We start from the raw sequence: 15,894 nt of genomic DNA, 5'->3' as shown, positions 1-15,894 counted from the left end.
TTTATACCAAGATTTATAGTATTTCTGAAAATATATTTAGTGCTTATTCAACGCTCGGGAGAGTTCGTTAGTAAGACTATATGTATGATATCAAGCAACTGATGACTCAATTTGAATAATTAAGTTGCATCTCGCCATGTATGTTGGAAAGCCAATCGTGCAGCAGATGCTGCTTCCATAGGTCAATATATGTAAACTTATCAAAATTTGACCCTTATATATATCAAATTTTGCTTATTTTAATTTTGTAGATAATTTAGCATTTTGGTTCCCTTCTTTAGGATTGAGAGAAACTGAAATGAATTGAATTATCTGAACTGAATCGAACTGAGAGAAAGTGAATTATAGAGAGAAACTAAATTGAACTGAAAATAAGTCCAAAAGAACAAGCCTTAGTTTTAAGAAAAGATTACCCTAGCTTTTGTGTATCTTTCTCTATATATACATTTTTTTAGGGATTCTTTATATATACACATACGTGATACGTCTTCCACTTTTTTTTATTTAGGGCTTGTTATTTTCGACATAAAACAACTGAACTGATTGCATCAACTGAATTGAACTAAACTGAAACCAACTAAATTATATAACTAATAAAAATGATAGCTGAAGCTGAACTGATTGCAATTGAACTGAACTGAAGAAAAAATTGGGGAGAACAAGCCTTACAATATTTCTTTATCTTTAGTAAGTTGTGTATTACTTTCCCGTAAAAAAAAAGTTCCGTATTACTTAACACTATTTGAACTTACTATATTAACCATATATGATATATCCGCTAATCATCCTAAATTCTTAATAAGTTCATTTCCTATCTTTCAAGCCGTCATGTACGAAGAAGAATTTTCAACAAATAAAATCACAAAAAATTTATTTCCTTTCAATAAAAAGTCTCTTTTATTTTTCTCCCTATATATCATCTAGACAGTCGTAAAAGTACCATCATAAACCACTACATCCGTTTTTTTTAAAACTTTCTCTCTCCTCTAAATTCTCCCCCCACCTTCAAAGCTTAATTCACCCATTTTTCTTTCTACATCACTACTTCAAAAACATCTATATACTACATAAAACAACACCCATTTTTATTTCTTCTGATTTGTGATTTTCTGAGAAAAAATAACCCATTTTTATTCTCACAAAGATCTATCTATATATCTAACAAAAACAAAAATGTGGGAATATAATGAAGAATATAAGGCCTTGTTTGTCCAAGAAACTAGCTTTTACAACCACATTGTTTTAGGATGCTTCTTTCCACCTGCAACTGGGGAATATTTTTCTCATTTCATCCAAACATGGCTTAGAAATTACATCGCTGGAGTTCTTTTGTATTTGGTTTCTGGCTTGCTTTGGTGCTTTGTCATTTATTACTGGAAACGCAACCTTTATATACCCAAAGGTACTTTTTTTTTATTCTTTTCAACCGTTAATTATTTCATCATCATATTTTTTTTCTTAAACATAATTTAAACCAATGTGAATATGTGATTACTGATTAGTGGGTTTTGTTTGAAATTTTGTTAATTTTATTATTTATCGTCTTGTTGGATATTTTTTAGTTCGTCCGTTCTGAAATAAATGAAAAGTTTGATATTTATTTTAGAATGGAGGAAGTATAAGAAATTTAATATTTTTTATTTTAAATTTTTAATGGGGAGATATTTGGTCAAATTATGAATAGAATCATCGTCAGTAGTCACTATCATACCATAATTAGAATTGACAATATGACAAGTATTATTGGTACGGGGGTAACAGTAATTTCCAACAATGGTGTTTTTTTTTTCCTTTTACTTTGGGTCCTATTACTACTCCATCTATCTTAAAAATGTTGCTATATTTGTTTTTTCACAGTTTATGAGATATAATTTCAAATACTAATATCTTGAGTTATATATATAAAAAATATAAAAATTATATATTTGGAAAATACAAATTGGGACGAATTAAATAAGATCCAACATGACTATGTTTTTTTCCTTATGTATGTCAATTAAAAGACAGTCAAAGTTACCAAGTGAACCGTACCAACTGTCAAAATGTAGCAACGTTTTTAGGACAGAGAAAATATTAGATTTGACTGTTTTTTTATTCATATAGAGGGGTATTTTATTTAAATATTGTGGTTGGTGGAGTGGGGGGCAGGTGGGGTGAAGGGTGGAAAGGAAGGAATGGAAGGTAGCGTGATTTTTTATTTATTTATGTGAGGTTAATGTAATTGTTGGTTTAACGAGTTTTAGAGGAGAATTAAGAAGTAGAAGCGTGATTTCGGAAACCATATATTGTTTGTGTAATGTACACACGAATACTTTTTTTTAATTCGTAAGAGAAATAAGTAACTTACGATTTACGAAGATACGAAACGAACAAAATCAAAATCTAAGGAGGAACTAAGCGTGAGAAAGCCACACCACGAACATCCTCATTCTAAAGTTCTACTAATTTCTAAAAGGATATTATCTAAAATATTAGAGCTACTAAGCTGAGAAGCGGCTTGATTAGCTAACCAATTAGTCGCTCGATTACCTTCACGATAAACGTGAATTAGGTTCATTTTCAACTGCATGACAGTACCGCTGATCATGAGCACAAGCACTAGTAGAGTCGTTTTTGGTCATGAGTGATTGAACAGAGGTTAGACTATCCAACTGCACTTCAAGCCTTTCAATTTGTAGGTCCCGAGTCAATTCAAGACCCCTGTTGAGGGTCATTACCTCTGCTTTTTTTTTTTTTTTTGATTAGCATTACCTCTGCTTTAAAGGCAAAGCAATGCTCGAAATCGGTAGTGAGTGCAAAAATAAAATTACCCATGTGGTCTCTAATGATAACCCCGCGACCAGCAGCTCCGGGAGCCTTTTTGCGGCTACTAAAAAATTGCTCCGATTGTTGGATTTGTCACAATGTATCCGACAAATGTAAAAATAAATTTTTTTGGGACGGATTTAAAAGTATGAGTTCTTTCATAATATACTCGGATGTATCATGTATTCATGTGCATGGTATATCCAAGAGTAATTTTTGTTCATTTGAAACTCTGTTTTTTTTAGTACATTTTACTCATTTGGATGATATCAAAAGAGCGACGAGCAGAAGGATAACCTTGCGTGTACCATGTCTCGATATACCTGGGTGTATGATGAACTTTTTGAAAAAGTATGTTTTGTCTTCAAAACTATACATTACTCCATCCGTATCATACTGTAGTGCCTACTTCATTTTTGGTTGGTCAAATTTTAAAATCTTTGACCAAATATTCTTATTATCATATAAAAAAAAAACCTATGATCTTGTTAAATTCGTCTCAACGTGTACTTTTATAATATCAACTTTTTAAATTTTTTTATTAATACCGAATTGAAAATATCAAAGGTCAAAATTACGTTTTGGAGGAAACCATGTAAAGAAAATACATTATATCATGAAACGGAGGAAATATTATTTTATTTACTTAGCCCTTGCAAAATATTATCTGAAATAACTTTGATCATACAAGCTTTCTAGTTATTGCTATCGAACACGACATTGTCATTCAGCGATTGTCTTATCCATCTAAAATTTAAAAAATTTAGATATAATCCAATCGGAAAAAAAATAAAATTTTAGGTTGAATTTGAAAGATTGGTTGTTAAGTTAGACAAGGTATCAATATTGTCACGACATGTCTATATAATATTATATCATTAAATACATACTTCCTCCGTTTCTTTATACTTGCAACCAAAGGGTTTGCACGGTATTTAAGAAACAGGAGAGAGAAAGTAATAGGGACATGTGGTCCCTTACTTAATCAAGTTAATTACTTGTCCCAAACTTTAATCTCATCCCTACCAATAAATAAACCACCACTACCATCACCAGAAATAATGGAGCACTGTTGTCACCACCACCACCACCACCACCACCACCATAACACCGTCACCACCACCAATAATTACATTTTTTTTCCTTGACTTACTTTCCCGTTTCCTATCCCCACGAATTCCACCCTCACCCTCACCTACACCCGCCACCCACACCCAACCTAGTCACCACCACCACCTGACCACCGCCCTCGATCCCAACCACAATAACCACCACCACAATAACCACCACCACAATATATTTTTCAATAAAATCAACATCAAAATACAAATAAAAAAAGAGGCGAAAGAGAGAAAAACATATTTTCACAGTAGATCTTGCAAGAAAACGAAATAGATCGTGGAAAAATTTAGAAAAAAAAAATGTTTCATCGATCTAAGGCTGCAATATTGCCGTCGAACGGTCGAAGTTTTCCAAAATATGTAAATTCATCAGTGATGGTGGGAGAGGACTAGAGGAGGGAGGAGAGAAAGATTATCGGTATCCATGGAGCTTTCATGGCTGGACTTCACCATGAAAGTTCCAGATCTGGAGCTTTGATGAATTTCCACCATTAATGCTTACAGTTATCGGACATCTTGAGCCGCCGAAAAATAGAGAGTCGAAAAAAGGAGGGGGTAGTTGCCGGAAAATTAGGCATGATGGTGGTGGTGTTTGTGAGGGGTGGTGGTGATGTTGGTGGTTGGGAATGGGAGTTGTCACGGTTTGGGGGGGGGGTTGAGGAGAGAGAGTAGGAACTTAGGTTGGGGGTGGGTTATGAGTGATAAATTGTTAGGATTAATTTGCTAAGTAAGGGTATATGTGTCATTTTATTATAAAGTAGTTTCTATTTTAGGCTTGGTTGCAAGTATTGTGACATTTCCTTAAAAGGAAAGTGATGCAAGTAAAAAGAAACGGAGGAAGTATATGCTTGAATGTTCCAGATATGTCATAATATTATGTTTTGTGCGTTTCGGCGGTTTCGAGGGTTTATATGTTTCGGCAGTTTCGAGAGTATATATGTTTCGCACTTTCGCTAATTGCATCATTAATTTATGTGGACTATAGAAGTTTCTATGGGCGAGTTAAAGGTTCTTTTTGTTATTCTTTTGGGTTTGTTTAACGAATATAAAAATAATTTTGTGGAGCTTTATATATATTCCATGACAAAGTCGTACTTAAGATGCCTGGGATTAGATAATTTAGTTACAACTTACAAGCAAGTATTCTTGGTGAATATTTTAATTGAATGAAACCAAGCTATATCAACTCAGCACACAACATTTTGACCACAAGATAAATTGTTATTTCATTAGAAAGTTAGAGAGGATCATGGGTCGAGTCTGATTCGTGTGGCCAAAGGTCAAGTTGATTTGAAATATGTATTTACCTCTGTTTAATATTATTTGCAACGATTAGATATTTTTTGTTTATATTTTGTGTCAAATCGTTGCAAATAATATTAAACGGATGTAGTATTTGAATCAGGCCACACCTTAAAGTTCAAGAAATGAAACTTAACATCGTTTCCGAGAAGTAGTTTAGAATATCAATTTTTTTGACAAATTTACCAAAATGCATAATATAAGTTAATGTATATTGGAGATCGTAAAAATATGTACTTCATTATAAAATAAACGAAACACTTATCATAGTAGGCCGTTTTAAAATAAACAAAACTTTATTTTGTTTGGTATTTAATTTTCTCTATTTCTCTCCTCTTTTAAATCCACTTGTTAAATTCATATGTTTCATTTACAACAGAACAGATGAAATGTAAAACAATTAATATGAAATTTGGGTTTTAGCAAATTATTAAAAGAGACGATCTAATTTAGGCTATGTTCAGTTCACCTTATTTTTGCTTATTTCAGATCTAATCAGATCAGATCAGATCAGAAAAAATAAGTTCAGATCAGATCTGTCAGTTTTAAAACTTATTTTTACTATTAAATATCTTTCATTACATATTAGTAAAAATTATAATAATTGAATATTAATAAAGTACTCATTGAGACGAATCAAACAAGATCCCACATGACTATATTTTTCTTATATATTGAGAGAAATCTAAAAGATAAGATCTTGTAATCAGATCAGTTCAGAAAAAATAAGTTCAGATCATATCAGAAAAAAAAATTCAGATCAGATCAGATAAGTTCAGATCAGAAAATTTCAGGTGAACTGAACATAGCCTTAATACTCCATCCGTCCCATAATATAGTTCATGTTTCTTTTTGTACAGTCTACAAGACGTACCTTTAACCTATTATATCTTCTATTTCACATTAGTAAAAAAATTAAAAATTAATATTATGAATATACACGCTGAGATGAATCTAACAAGACCCGCCATGAATATATTTTCTTGTATATATTAATGAGAATATTTGATTAAATATTTTAAAATTTGACTCTCAAAATAGAAACAAAAGAAATCAAACTAGTCCAGCAAAAACAATAAGCCATTGATGGCTTTGGTATTGTCCTGCAACATGAAGGACAGCTCATGCGAGAGATTTATTGTGGACACGTCTAGAAACAAAATTACTCCTCTCTGGCTACAAGTTCCAAGAGTTGGTTCAACCAGGAGATATATCTGAGTAAAGGACATGTACAATTGTACATAATGTGTCAAAGTTTACTTAAAAAGACTACTCCTCGCATTTCAAAATATAAAACATTCATGTTTTACGATAATTTACTATGATAGTATGACAAATAAAAATTATAATTGGATTCATCTTGAATAATACTATAATAACTTTATTTTTTAAAATTTTCTATCAACATATATTTAAAGTAATTAACGGTCAAAATTCGATCTCGAACATCATACGTGTCTTATATTTTGAAACAGAGGGATTACATGGTTAGCAAATAGCAAAAAACCTAGATAGCATTAATATGGAACACTTGTATGTTTTGGTCAAGTGAGACAAATGGTTAATACTTAAATCGGACACTTAGCTTAGTTCAGGATCACATAAAAAAGGGAATTTCTCTTGTAGATATAGGAGCTCAAGTTTGTGTACATGACACGGATTGTTATAGCTTTTTAGGTCACCTGTCATGTGTTCTTTTCTCCGAGTGTTGGTGAACTTATTTCAATTATATTTATTTAGAAATTATTAAAACTTATTGTTGAGAATTATACAACTAGGTTTTATGGGGACAGTCGGGGGTGGCCTACCTCCCACCCGATGATCCAAAATAATTATAAGTAACCTATTTGGGATAATAATGCAAATAGGTATAGTGGAGCAAGTGGTTTTCAAAGAAATTAATCAATAAGTTCGCCCCACCTTATATAAAAATCCTAGATCCACCACTAGGAACAATAAGATTTTATTGAAACTTACGTATGCATATATTTTATTGGACATTATGTTTGTAGGTTAAGAAAACAAACTAACAATTACTCTTCAACTTTGATTATTTGCTCGAAAACAAGCTTGAATGGACCTTCATGACCTCTAACTCAAAATCATCATGATAAATGTCCTAAGTTCTAATTTTACTTTTAACTGTTTTTCATACAATATTTTGTCTTAAGGAAAAGATCTATTATTGTTTTTTTTTTTTTAATTGAAAGAAGTTTACTAAAATCTAGAAAAAAAACCAACTTTTTTGTCAAATGAAGTATATACTCCTTCTGTTTTCTAAAGTTATTATTTTCATTTATGACTCTGTTATTTTGAACTTAACTTATTTTGTCCAAACTCAACTAAACTTAATCCGAATTGAACAGAATTAAAAATGTGAGAGAAAATTAATTAAATTTGTCTAATTGAACTAAATCCGACTCAATTAAACTAAATTTTCATTAATTCGTCCAAAAAAAAACAAAACCTAAGTCTAAGCTGTTTCCAAAGGTATCTTCCTACTTATATATTATTCTCTATGGAAATGTTTGTTTCCTTTCCATAATGCCTTAATCCACTCGTTGGGCCTATATAATTTTACACTATCTCCCAAGAAAATAGATTTTTGTATCCAACTTTTTCTTTTGGATCGAATTAATGAAAATTTAGTTCAGTTCAGAGAAATTCAGTTCAGTTCAATTAATTTCAGTTAGTTTTTTCTCACAGTTTTAACACAAATCAGCTCAAGTTAGTTTAATTCGGACTAATTAAGTTTAGTTCAGTTCAGACAAATTATGTTTCCTTCAGTTCAAATAATTTAAGTTTAGTTCAGTCCAAAAGAGCATAGCCTTATTTGTGCCACACAATTTTATTAGTTGATGTCAACTATTCTTTTTCTTATTTTTAAAAGAAGTTTGTTTAAATCTAATAATGTAAACCAATAATATTGAATGCAATAATACAAGAGAGTGGAACAAAAGATTTCAGCAAAAAATAGTGACCCACTTTTAAACACACCTTCTCTTTGCCTTGATATTTTTTGCTAATTGCTAGTGTAAATAAGATCTTTAGGATACCCAGGATTTATCTTACTATATTAAACCCTTTAAAAAAAACTTACTATATTAAACAGATTTACATTGTATTATTCGTGACCAAGGGTTAGGCCCTATTAGGCAATTAGCAAATAACGGTTAGTTGATTGTATTAGTTGGTTATATTAGTTGTTTGTGTAAAGGTGTTTGGTGAGTAGTTGATAGATGATCACTGCATAATTGTGTAAATAACCAATTAGAAAGTGTGCATAATCCATTATTATACTTTTTATTGTTTAACAATGTAATTTTCAATAATTTTTGGACAAAAATGTAATTGGCCTACTCATTTCAATAATTATAAACTCATCCCCCAATTTTTTTCAAAAATATTTTTTTGGGCCCAATCAGCTAATTGAAACTTCTATTTACCAACTTAAGTTCTATTTGGCAATTAGAGGTTAGCGGTTAGCTGATTGAAATTGCCAGTTTGGCAGCAAGTTGTTTGTAGGAAAGTGTTTCGTGGTGCTTTATTAGGTGAAATGACCAATAAGGATATTGAAATATTTTATTGGTGGTGTTTTCTTTGGTAAAGATAGTAAATTTGACGAACTTTAGAATAAATTAGTTTTTAAACAACTAGTATTTAGAAACCCCTCTTTCAAAAAGCTTCTACTAGTAGCTTTTTCAAAATTAGCTTTTTGAGATTAAACCTCTCTTTCAATCCTCTCTCAAGCAATCACTCCAACTCGAGGTTTCAACTAGTCAAACCTCTCTATTTATCTCAAACCTCTTTTTACCCTAAAATTCTCTCAACCAAACACCCCTTAAATTAGAAAATTGACTAGTCAAATCCTCTAATATAAGTTCAAACTTCTAATTTTGCCTCAAATTTTTCTTTAAACTTTTAGCCATTTTCCTTTAATTAGGTTTATCTTTTATATACATGTTCTTGAAAGTCGAAAAATTCTGCGATAAATCAATAATTTTTTTATAAAAACCAATGTCGTGTTCATATAATTGTAAAATTGCATTTTAAAAGGCTTAGGAGTTTATGCTTTTACCTAGTATTTATTGTAGATCTGATCATTTTGGCCCGACCCTATTCTGGACAGATTTTTTGGCCCGCGATCGATGTGGTCTAGCATGATTTTTTTTCCGCTTTGGGCAAGCCAAAAATGACTTTTTAGTCTATTTTTTGACCCGGCCCGATTTTGACCTGAAAAACCCGCTAATCCTGGCCCGAAATAGCAGGTTTTGGGAACAATATGTTGGCCCGACCCGGCCGGCGCGACCCGATCAATGTGCATATTTTTTAACACGCGGCTTGACCCGGCCCATGATCACCTCTAATTTATTGGGTATATCTATGGTTTTTGGACATTGACACTAATTTATTGTTTGTTGTTTTGGCATATGTTAAATCCACCTTTATAGACTGTATTCCCACAAAAGGCGCCATGGTAATGCAAATATACGTCGCGATGAAGGCCATGCCATGGTATACCCTTCTTCCAACATGTTCAGAATATGTGATTGAAAATGGTTGGACTAAATGTTTTCCTCGCATAAGTGATGTGGGTCTCCTAGCCTATTTTGCGTACCTACTAGTTTACCTCTTGATTGTGGAGTTTGGAATTTATTGGATGCACCGAGAATTACATGACATAAAACCTTTATACAAATATCTCCATGCAACACATCACATCTACAACAAGCAAAATACTCTCTCTCCTTTTGCAGGTATGTTCTTATCATTTTTTTCTCGAACGAAGGGTGTCCTAACTTCTTATAATATGCTAAAAAAATTTATCATTTTTATATGTGCATCTCCCATCTATTTGATCATAGCAATCCAAAAAAATTTACAAACGTCCTACATTTGTTTATGAAACTAGTTATTAGGTCAGCGCAATGTCCCTGGTTATTAAAATTTTCATGTCAAAAAGGATCATCTAATGTTGGAAAGTTCATTGGTTAGAACTTTACTATAATAACTTGAGGTCACGTAGTTGAATCTTGTACGAAACATGTTTCTAATTTTTTAATGTATGTTGATGAAATAGAACGAAACAACTAAAGGGAGAGTGCCATGTGGCGCGTATACTTGCTTGAGAACGCCTTTTAATATATTTGTATAGATGCGGCATCAAAGTTAAGCTTTATAAAATGCTTATGAATCAAGACTAATCTAAAAATGCATCACACAACAATACTTTTTTCATACTCCATATTAGTAAAAAATAAATCGGATAACCATAATACTAGTTTGAATATATAGAGTAAATCATGATTCTACAATCTAGTGTTGAATAAAGATTATTACTGAAATTCTCTGTAGTGGGCATGTTTTAATCACATTGTAATAGTTTTAGTAAAATTTATTTCCATTAACATAATTTTTAGTTTTAGTCAGTTAAATTTCAGCATCAAGTAGCATATAGCAAATGTTATCTTAAGAAAAAAAATTAATAAGTGCATACAACAAAGAGCACAAAAGAAACAAAACTTATTCATTATCACCTTGATTCACTTATGTGAAAATGGAACATAGCCTAGAATAGATATCATTGCATTGCTTTATAAGCTACAAAAAGTATATAAAACTAAAATTTAGTTAGCTAAACATGAGACAAGAAAAATGTGAGCCCTACACAAATCTAATCAAGAAATTTTTAACCGCATTAAATTTGTCATTTCACCTCATTCTAATAATGCAAGGTAGGTCTTGCGTGACTTACAACTTTGTTGTTACCTACTTACCTGTGGTACAATTTCTCATGGCACCACATTTTGTACCATAGCAAAAAAATTGCACGTTGTGGTCTGTTTTTTTTTAAGAAACATATTACAATCCGAAAGTAGTTGTTCCGAACAATAACTAGGGGGAGAGGGAAAATCCTAGGTTTTGGTCTGTTTTTGTCATCCATATAAATGGTATATGCTTTTCTTGATTAGTAATATATGATTGCTTGATATATGTGATAAATGTATTTTATGAAGTGAACTTACAATAACACATTATTACTTATTGTAACATATCAGTACGAGTATACAACCCGTCACATTATTACTTATTGTAAGAAAGCGAGTCTAATCCAATTTATGGTGTTTTGCTAATTTGTAGGTCTTGCATTCCACCCCCTTGATGGCATTCTTCAGGCCGTACCCCATTTTATTTCACTATTTGTTGTGCCTGTCCACTTTACCACTCACATAGCCCTCATCTTTGTGGAAGGCTTGTGGACGGCAAATATTCATGATTGCATCCACGGCAAAGTATGGCCGGTAATGGGCGCCGGCTACCATACGATCCACCACACCACGTATCGACATAATTATGGTCATTATACGTTGTTAATGGATTGGATGTTTGGTACCCTCTTAGAGCCTACACTCGATAGCGATGAGCCTAAGAAGGTTTATTAACGTTGGAACGATATTGCTACATTTTCCATATAAAGAACTTCATTCATATATGGGGTTGAGTCCTTATTGTGCATCTCCCCATTGCATCAATGTAAATTATTCTTGGCCATTGAGAAGTGCCATCATTTTAGGGTTAGTACTAATTAAGATTAAATACTAGAAATTTGTAATTTTAGCCTTAGTTTAATTTCTTCATGCCCTTATGCTTCGAAAATTACCTTAAACCTCACATATTATTTGATTTAAGCAATTAATTCGTTGATGTATATTTCATGGATTGTATGTTGGTCTGATATTTCTTAGATCCGGTCGACTTTTGTATTGTATTACTAGTATTTGGGCCTAGGCGTTGCCCCGGGTTAGTATTGTGTTTTCGGACTTATTATGTTTTTTTTCCCATTTTCACTCAAATATATTAAAAAAACTCAACCTTTAAAAGGTACAAATATAATAATGCAGATACTTAAAGCATTATTAAAAGTTGATTGAGATGGTTATTTTGTCATGTATATAGGTCACGGGTTCAAATCTTGTTGTAAACTAATTTTACTTTTGTTAATTGACACGACTTACGTACACATTGGACAATTCTAGTGGAGTAACAGATGTGCCACGTGACGTGTATACATTGTCACACACGCCTTTTAATATATTTGTATAGATTTATGTCAATGCTATTTTTTATGTGGTTGATTATAAGAATATGATTAAAGTTAGTGTTTCATCTTATTTTCATTCGATGTTATTTCTTATGATAAAATAAAGGAAAAATTGTTAAATAGTACCTTTTATAGCACTGGTTTTGTGAACTAGTACCTTTATTGTTTTTTTTTGTCAACTAGTACCTTTAAGTTGTGAAATCTTTTATTTGCAGTACCTTTACTAAATTTTCCGGGCAAAACGGTCAACATTCCGACGTTGACTCCTAATTTCCCACCAAAGTTGGCCTTTTTTTGCTTCTGAAGGAGCGTGTTCTCACTCTCCTCTTTTAACTCCATTTTCCCCCCAATTTCTCACTCTTTCATCTCCCATCTTTACTTTCTCACCAACCTCTATTCATTTTCAGTAAATTCTCTCTCTCTTATCACATTCTCTCTCCTCTCTGTCTCTTCAGTAGTGTATTTTGAGATTTCAGAATTTGCTTCTCCAACACCAATTGATTGATGGTGTCCTTCTGCCATTCAGTCGAACCTTGGTCCACCCAATCAAAAAGCTCACATCCCCTGTGCCCACTCTCCTTGTCATAAAATTTGCATACTATAAATTTCCTCCCTGGATTATCAACAGTCCATGATCTTTTTTCAGCAACTGGGACTCCACATCCACACTTCCTAGTACGTTTGGCTGAGGAAGATCCAGACTTTGAAGAAGACATTCTTCTATAAGATTAAAAAAACAAAAAATTAGCCCTAATTTTCCGAAAATAAAAGGAAAAGGAATTAATTAACATACCTTTGAAATTGCAGAAGACTGAAACTGAAATTCAATTCCCAATAGTTGAATTCTCTTTGACAAGGTGAAATTTAGGGTAAGAATGGGAGAGTTTTGAGTATAGTGGTCAAGGTTTCTGTTTTTGGAGAAAAAGATTGAGTTAAATGGGAGTAATATTTTAGGCGAGTGGGAGAGAGGGGTTTAAAGATTAGATGTGTAACTCACGCGCAAAATTTGGTGGGAAATCAGGAGTCAACGTCGGAATGTTGACTGTTTTGCTCGGAAAATTTAGTAAAGGTACTGCAAATAAAAGATTTCACAACTTAAAGGTACTAGTTGACAAAAAAAAACAATAAAGGTACTAGTTCACAAAGCCAGTGCTATAAAAGGTACTATTTCACAATTTTTCCTAAAATAAACGGAGGGTAGCATCAATACCATCCATAAATCATAATTACATGGGTGGTTTAAGTGGGAGCTCCTCAAGTTCTCTAAGAATGATTACATTCATGTCACTCCACATCCATCATACCATCATACATTACTTTGAGTTCAAGTCATAATTACAACCATTATACCAATTTATAAGTCATCTTTATTAATAGATTATCATTGCTACCATATACATCATACATCTGGTGGAGTGGTGGTAGTCTATATTTACTGGTAGGTTCATCGTTGCACCTGACTGTCAATATACCAACATAATGAGTTGCCATCATTATGAAGTATTTGCATGCTTATTGAATGATTAACTGATGCAGATATTGAGTTGCCGGTTTGTTTGAGCTAGGAAATCCTACTTGCTTCAATTATAGTCATAACGTACAATTTGAACGATATATTGTCATAACGTACAATTTGAAGCAAGTAGGAGCTATTCGCTCAAATTAATCCCACCTTGTTATTATTTTTTTATAATATAATCTTTTAGCATAATCCTCATATTAAATCGTGACTTATCTATACATATATATTAAAAGGCGTGCGTAACAACGTCGATGCGCCACGTGGCACTCTCCTCCCGCCACCAGAATTTTGCCACGTGTCAGTTAACCAACAAAGTCAAGTGGTCATTATTTAAAAAATAAATATGCTGAAGCCTGAGCTCGAACCCCTGACCTTATGTAAGGGTTTTCAAAGAATCACCATCTCATCTAACATCTCTTAGTGATCCATGTTTCCACAAAATTAAAAATATGTGTTGCAATTAGTTAATGCTAATAAACATCTCCATTACATCCTTAAAAATAAATAAATTTACATGTTCATTAAAATTAATTATGTATGCATGGTACAGTGTTGACCACTACAATACTACCCATAGGGAGTTTTAGTTCATATAATCTATGTACAATTAAAAAATTTAGAAATTGCGTAGAATATGGTTTGATCCCGAGACCTCAAGTACATATACTAAAGTCTTAAACACTAGGCTAATTAAGTTGTATTTATTATTATTATCACAAAGTATTATATTAATAAATGAAATTTTTTCTTACCCGGGGCATAGCCCGGGCCTAATAACTAGTTGAAAGTTAAAACAGGTTAGTGGCTATTAGGATAGGTTAAATGATTAATTGAACATGTGTTTTGCTCTAATCTAATTAATCAATTTTAATTAAAATAACCAAAACTAACCCTTAAACACACCCCACCACCCAATAACACCCTACTTCCACTCCCACCACCATCACTGCCACAAACCCCCATTTTGCTCCATACCATCACCACACAACTACACTACTACGAACTACCACGAAATCTTTGCACAACATGCGCCGCTACACCATTCCAGACAATTGAAGCTCCCTTTCCAGTCTTCACCATGGCTAAGGCCAAAATACCACCATTACCACCAGCAACAACTCAATTTGTTCTTCGCCACGTGTTGAGCATGGACACCACACTCTCCCACAACATTCACACCTTATTCCAACTGTTAATTCCATGCGTCGCCCACACAAAACCTGTTGGAACTTGGAGAGATGCTCAATTAACTATCCTTCATCCTCCTAAAATGTGCAAATTAAGTTAGTTGACATTAGATCATGCCCATTGGTAGATCCAAAAGTTGGATCATGAGGAGAGAGAGATTAAATGGCAATAAAGAAATAGGAGAGAGAAAAAAAAAGAGGAGAGAAGGTGATGGACTGAGCATTGCAACGATCCAAGGGGAGAGTGGATCATTGCCACATGGCGGAAGGGGAGAGGAAGAAAAAAAAAAGGAGTGAGTCCCACTGTTGTTGCATAGCAGACATCCAAAAGCTCTTATTTCTCTAATCTAACGGCTAGGATTATTTGTAATTGTTAACGTTGTTTAATTTTTTTTTTATGTTATGTAATTCTATATGTATGTGTTATTTCTATTGTTTAATGCAATATTTTATTATTATTATATTTTTCTGATTAAGTTAATTACCGTATCTAATTATGTACAATATTAACGAAATTAATTTTTACTAATAGTTTTTAATCACAAACATAAAAATTATTTACATTCAATAATCATTAATTGATTCTTAAATAATCCACAATAAATAAAAAAGATGGGATGGAAAGGAGATTGAGGAGAGAGAATATATGGTGGGGTATAGTAAAAAGTAGGAAAGAGAAGGTGAAGATCTAAAATTAAATAGATCATCCATTGGGGGTGAAGAGATCATTAAAATCAATTGTGGATCATAAATGAGGTGGAAGAGTGAGAAATTAATAAAGTAATTGATGATCCCAACTTTTGGATCAACCAATGGGCATGCTCTAAGATCTCAACTGATAGGATCTAGACCAAA

The 15,894-nt window shown here is 32.6% G+C and overlaps 1 protein-coding gene across 1 annotated transcript; it reads left to right on the top strand.

The window, feature by feature from the left end:
• Positions 1-817: 817 nt before the first annotated feature.
• LOC104906256 (delta(7)-sterol-C5(6)-desaturase) lies at positions 818-11,944 on the top strand. Its single transcript, XM_010694995.4, has 3 exons — positions 818-1,402; positions 9,680-9,985; positions 11,370-11,944. Exons 1-3 carry the CDS (start codon positions 1,174-1,176, stop codon positions 11,669-11,671), a joined length of 837 nt encoding a protein of 278 aa, XP_010693297.1. The 5' UTR covers positions 818-1,173; the 3' UTR covers positions 11,672-11,944.
• Positions 11,945-15,894: the final 3,950 nt, after the last annotated feature.

This window comes from Beta vulgaris, chromosome 2 (assembly GCF_026745355.1).
Source record: "Beta vulgaris subsp. vulgaris cultivar EL10 chromosome 2, EL10.2, whole genome shotgun sequence".
In the NCBI taxonomy this organism is placed as follows: domain Eukaryota; kingdom Viridiplantae; phylum Streptophyta; class Magnoliopsida; order Caryophyllales; family Amaranthaceae; genus Beta; species Beta vulgaris.
This window is presented reverse-complemented; position numbering and strand designations above follow the sequence as displayed.

Coding starts and splice junctions, on each gene's coding strand:
- LOC104906256 (XM_010694995.4), top strand. CDS start 1,174: ATGTGGGAATATAATGAAGAATATAAGGCCTTGTTTGTCCAAGAAACT. Junction 1,403..9,679: donor CAACCTTTATATACCCAAAG/GTACTTTTTTTT, acceptor CCACCTTTATAG/ACTGTATTCCCACAAAAGGC. Junction 9,986..11,369: donor TACTCTCTCTCCTTTTGCAG/GTATGTTCTTAT, acceptor GCTAATTTGTAG/GTCTTGCATTCCACCCCCTT.